Source organism: Amblyomma americanum, chromosome 3 (genome assembly GCF_052857255.1).
Source record: "Amblyomma americanum isolate KBUSLIRL-KWMA chromosome 3, ASM5285725v1, whole genome shotgun sequence".
In the NCBI taxonomy this organism is placed as follows: Eukaryota; Metazoa; Arthropoda; class Arachnida; order Ixodida; family Ixodidae; genus Amblyomma; species Amblyomma americanum.
This window is the reverse complement of record NC_135499.1, coordinates 109609965-109615682: the sequence shown is the minus strand read 5'-3', so window position 1 is coordinate 109615682 and position 5718 is coordinate 109609965. Positions and strand designations below refer to the sequence as shown.

The 5718-nt window shown below is 49.3% G+C and overlaps 1 protein-coding gene and 1 pseudogene across 1 annotated transcript; both read right to left on the bottom strand.

The window, feature by feature from the left end:
• Window positions 1–1240: 1240 nt before the first annotated feature.
• Window positions 1241–2128, bottom strand: LOC144123225 (uncharacterized). Its single transcript, XM_077656096.1, has one exon. It carries the CDS (start codon window positions 2126–2128, stop codon window positions 1241–1243), a length of 888 nt encoding a protein of 295 aa, XP_077512222.1.
• Window positions 2129–2952: 824 nt separating this feature from the next.
• LOC144123982 (uncharacterized) lies at window positions 2953–3921 on the bottom strand (annotated as a pseudogene).
• Between the last annotated feature and the right edge of the window lie 1797 nt (window positions 3922–5718).

The following is a 5718-nucleotide window of genomic DNA, read 5'->3' as shown; positions in this document are numbered from 1 at the left end:
ACACAGTTCTCCGCAGTATGGCCAAAGCGTCGGCACTGAGTGCCATCGAGGCGTGCGACACTGGCGCCGGACATGTCCAACCCGGCTACATCGGAGGCACAGTGGAGGTCTCCCTGGGATAAGGACTAATGCCTGCACTCCATAAACATTAAGTGTGTGTGGAATGGTGCTAGCTGACACTCCATCCTTGAGTGTGAGGGAGAGTTCACGGTTCGCCGTTTCCATATGCTCCATCCCTGGGCACCGCCACTTTTCACGCTCCACAGACTGGACCGTGCCATAAGGCTCTAATGCTTCCACAATCCTCCGGTGTTCCATATAGCGGGGAAGCCAAAGGAGCTTAACCTTGACGTTCTTAGTATCCGGGTCAAACACCATGCACCGTAGTCCTTTGACAGGAAACTCCGCTTTGTTAACAAGCTTCTGTTTGGAAGAACTACTCTCGCAGGTAACCATCCACACGTGGCTCAATTGGTATTGACCAATGCACAAAATTTCCCGGAGATCCAATATCTGTGCGAGTGCGTCACGGAAGTCAGGTGCTCGGTACGGGCGCCCTTTAAGGTCAGCGTGCAGGAAAACGGTATTAAGGACAACATTACCGGTTGGCAAACGGGGAAGGACAACTTTGTACGAGTCCGTAGTGGCCTGAGACGTCGGTAGACCTCGGCCAACGGCCGATGCGCTGTTTCGAGCATGGAGCATTTTGAAGCACAGCCGCTCAGAACGGCTTCTCAATGCGCCACTCTGCTGACTGCGCTGATCCGGAACGTAGCCAATATTAGAAGGCAAATTGTTGTACAGATTGAATATTGCAGTTCAAAAAAAAGATAGAAGAAAAAGAAGACAAAAACCACAGCAGAGCGTGGTTTTGATCCACGGACCTCTGGGTTATGGGCCCAGAACGCTTCCACTGCGCCACTCTGCTGACTGCGCTGCTCGGTAACGTAGCCTATATTAGAAGGCAAATTGTTGTACAGATTGAATCTTGCTGTTGAGAAAAAAGGATAGAAGAAAAAGAAGACGAAAACCATTGCAGAGCGTGGTTTCGATCCACGGACCTCTGGGTTATGGGCCCAGCACGCTTCCACTGCGCCACTATGCTTTTTTTTATTGCCGACAGGGCAGGAACACCAAATACAACACATTAAAAGGTGCTATCTGAACAAAGAGAGCACTCGTAGGTTAAAACCGTTTCAGGGCAACAAGGTCATTCAACAGAGTCTCCCATTCTGGTTCATCAACCTTTTTCCTTATACACATCTCTTAGGTAAGCAATACTCTCAACAAAGTACTCTCTAGCGGGTCGCACATTTTGATCTGCATGATGGACACCCATTCGTGTCTTCCATACAACATGCAGTACCAACAGCATGAACAAAACATACGGTGCACCGTGTTCGTTATTAACTGGCAAAAAACGGATGCCATACGGCGTTATTGGAAGGTCTTTCTTTAGCGTCCTTTGCAGGATGTCCCAAAGAAAGACTGCCTCCCAACAGTCCAAGAATATATGGTCTACAGTTTCTGGCTTGCGGCATATTAAACAGTTTGTGCCCCATGGGACATATATCCCCTTCTCTTCCAACCATGGCTTCACGGGCAGTGTGCCACTATGTAAGTGGAAAAAGAAAGTTTTCACCGATGGCCGCACGGCCATCTTCTTCACTATTTTAAGAACATCACCACCCTGACCATAATTATTCAGTATGCGATAAATTGGCACTTGTAACATCAAATCTGACAGGTCAGTATAGAACCGCCTACGTTTTACGCCACTAATGTACTGCATCGAGAAACGCACTTTCAATATTTGAAAAGCTCCAACCACTTCTCGCAAATACCCCTGCACACCTCGACGATGAATCCATTGCGTACAAACCAGAAATTTGGGTAAAAAGTTTTGCAGCCGCACTTGTATCACTGCCCTCAAAAAGGGATCCTTTTGCTTTTGCAGGAAAACGAATCTCGAAACAAGTTGACTTGAAAACAAGTGTACAAGACCCAAGCCACCATTCTGCACTGAGCGAAACAAGTTTGTCCGGCTCGTGCGCTCCCATGTTGATCCCCACAAATACACAGCTAACACTCTGTGCAGCTTCTGAACACACATTCTTGTCAAGAACATCGCCTGCAGCACGTACCATACTTTTGCGACAAGGAAAAGGTAACACACTGTTGCGCGAGCAAAAATGAAAAAATCCCTGCCACCCCATTTAGTTGTTTTCGAACGCAAATGCTCAGTTTCTTCACGCCAATGCTTTGTCGTGTCCTTGTAGTGCTGAATTGGTACGCCTGGATACTTTGTAGGCACGTCTGACCACTGAACGTTTTGAAATAAGGAAGGAGAGTCTTCCCACTCCCCCTGCCAGAAACCCAGGCATTTGTTCCAGTTTATAGCATTGCCGGTACATCTGCAGTATGCTGTGGCATCGTTCAAGGCCTGCTTGACACTTTATTTGTCCATGCAAATAACAGCAATATCATCAGCATACGAAAGCACCTTCACTTCTGTTGACATTAACTGAAAGCCTCTAATAATTTCATTGTACAGTACTTTCAAGCAAAACGGCCCCAGATAGATGCCAAATAGCAAGAGGGATAAGGGGCACGCGAAGTCCGTCGATGCTGCCGCTGCACGCGAAGGCACCCAGGTGCACGCGGAGGCGGCTTGGCCGCCTGCCGCGGGTCGGGCGGAACGTTAGGCCGCGGCTTGAAAGACGGACGCCTCACTCCATGAGCTTAGGCCGGGGGTTCTTCAGGAATGTGCGGTGCATCGGAATTCTTTTCTCCTGGCCGCTTTCCAGCCTGACTGCTGCTTGCAGCAGTCCGGCTGGAAAGCGACCACGTTTCCTGTGTACGTCCTGTTAGCGCACGCTGTTTAATAGAGATGTACCAACTAGCTCGTCAGAAAGTTCTACTGAAGGAGACCACCATTTCATCCTGCTGACTTTAAGCGTTCTCCGAAGCTTCGTTAGGACGGGCGGCGGCGTCTTCCAACACAGTAGCCTTCTCATCAGGCAAACCGTCTTGCGGGACACTGGATGCAGGCTCAAGCCTGCCGCTCCGCTCTTCGACACAGGTTGAATGGGGCACCAGTGTCTCGAAAATGTTGCCTCTCTTTCCCGTCGCCGCTTCTTCGGCGTCAAGTTCATCCATCATCAGCTCGGACGCTGTTTCGTTAGAAGAGCGCCCGGTCACGCTGGCATAAGTTCGCGCACACTCACTCTCCTCATGGCCGAACCGACGGCACCCACCACACCGCGGAATTTTGCAATCCCGCCGAACATGACCCTTGCCACGGCAGCGCAAGCAGAGGGGTGCCCTGCCCGGTACCACAACCAGGGCCAATTCACGAGCGATGCTCACCTGATGCGGCAAATCGTCCAGCTTGACTCCCGGTTTCAGCGAAAGAGACACCAGGCGCGTTGTCGACCCTTTATCGGTGACGCCTTGTACCCGCCAACGCTCAGCCTTAACCTCAGTTATTTTTCCCTACAGCACAAAGGCCACTGGCACGTCTTCATCTGGCACTCCGGGAAGCAACCAGTGAATCTTCATTCGAACATCTTGGTTTGCTGGGTCAATTATCAAACACCGACGTTCCTTCACTTGCATTTCACCAGCGGCGAGCATCTTCTTGACAGCGTGAGCACTGTCGAAAGTCACCGCCTAGACGTGACTCATCCGATACGCCCCCAAGGCGGTTACGTCAGGGAGCAACTTGAGGTGAGCCAACGCGTCACGGAAATCTTCGACGCGGTACGGTCGTGCACGGACGTCAGCGTGAAGAAAAACTGTATTAAAAACAATACGACCTGTAGGCAGTTTTGGTAGGATGACCTCGTACTCGTCAGTTTCAAAAGACCTGTTTCCGCGGCCAGACATGGCTGCTGTAGCCGCTCCTACGGAGCCCGTCATCACACGTCCGTACGCTGCGGCGGCCGGAAGTGGAATCCCCACTGCACCAATCTGCTGATTGCGCTGCACGGCAACGTAGCCTATATTAGAAGGCGAAATGTAGTACAGCTTGAATTTTACCGTTGAATGAAAGGATAGAAGAAAAAAAAAGACAGAAACCATACCAGAGCGTGGTTTCGATCCACGGACCTCTGGGTTATGGGCCCAGCACGCTTCCACTGCGCCACTCTGCTTCTTTTTTATTGCCGGGCTTCGACAAAATACAACAAAAGGCATACACGGGTAGACACCCAAACTATAAATAGGTAGCCTACAGCCCCCAGAGGGCCAGGCCTTGTCAGTTTAAAATTCCCTGAGTTCCGTCAAAGGTTCGAGCTTTGAAAGCCACTCAGGGGGAGATGCTTGTGTTTTCAGCACCTCGATGAACTTGTGCATTGTCTCACGGAAATACAATCGCGCAAGCCGCGCATCCGGGTCACAATGAAAGCCTGCCATTCGGGAGCGCAATATGCTATGGAGGCTCGCGAGCATTACTGAATCCAACGGCATGCCATCTTCTTTTGCTGTAGACAGGAATCGGATTCCATACGGATCCAGTGGTAATTCTTTTTTGATGGACCTTTGAAGGACGTCCCAAAAATATACCCCTTCCCAACAGTGCAAGAAAACGTGGTCGATTGTTTCTGGTTGTTTACATATAAGGCAGTGGGATACCCAAGGAAGGTAAAATCCCTTTTTTTCTTGGAAAGATTTTACAGACAGAGTCCCGGTGTGAAGCTTGAAGAAATTTTTTGTTCCCGGTGGTACCTGCATTTTTTTCACCCGTTTCAGGACATCTCTGCCTGGGCCTCCGGAGCATATTACCCTGTACATTGGTTCCGGCAATAACACGTCACATACATCTTTGTACAATGTTTTCCGCTGAACACCAATTAAATAATTTTTAGAAAATCTCGCCGTCAAAAACCTGACGCTAAACACAACCTCTTTAGGAAAACCAAAAATACCTCCAGTCATAGTCTCCGTTCCAACAATGAAATCTGGCACAGCACGTCCGAGCCTGACTTGGCATACGGTACGTAGAAAGGGATCTTTAACGTCTTGGAGAAACAAAAATCTGTTTACTATCTGCCGTATGAACAAGTGCCCCAGACCAAGTCCCCCTACCTTGACGCTCCTGAACAAATTTGTCCGGCTGCACCTCTCCCATTTTGAGGCCCATATAAAGATAGCGAAAATACGGTGCAGCTTTTGCACATTTAACCGTGAGCAGTGGAGTACTTGCATCACGTACCAGAGCTTGCTTATCAAAAACAAATTGCACACAGTTGCTCTTGCAAATACAGACAAATTAGCTCTTTTCCATTTTTCGGCTTTCTCAAACGTTTCTTCCACCTGTGTTTTCCAATAAGGCTCAGTGTCCCTGTAAAATTCGAATGGAACACCTAAGTATTTCACGGGTGTTGTCACCCAAGAAACGGCGGCGAAAACAGCTGGAGTTGACGGCCATTCTCCGTGCCAGAATCCCAGGCACTTGCCCCAATTCACCAAACTTCCGGTGATCTCACTGAAACCCTTTACTGCTTCGATTGTCCTGCTTATGCTATCTTGGTTAACGCAGAAAACAGCAACGTCATCTGCGTATGCTAAGAGCTTCACTTCTGATTCCTGTGCACGAAAACCATGAATAGCCTCGTTTCCTATAATGTTTAGGCAGAGGGTTTCTATATAAATACAAAACAGCAGGGGGCTGAGGGGACAGCCCTGGCGTGCCGATCTCTGCACACTAATGGGGGC

Bases quoted from the DNA above. Each gene is read 5' to 3' on its own strand.
- LOC144123225 (XM_077656096.1), bottom strand. From the start codon at position 2,128: ATGTTCTTGACAAGAATGTGTGTTCAGAAGCTGCACAGAGTGTTAGCT.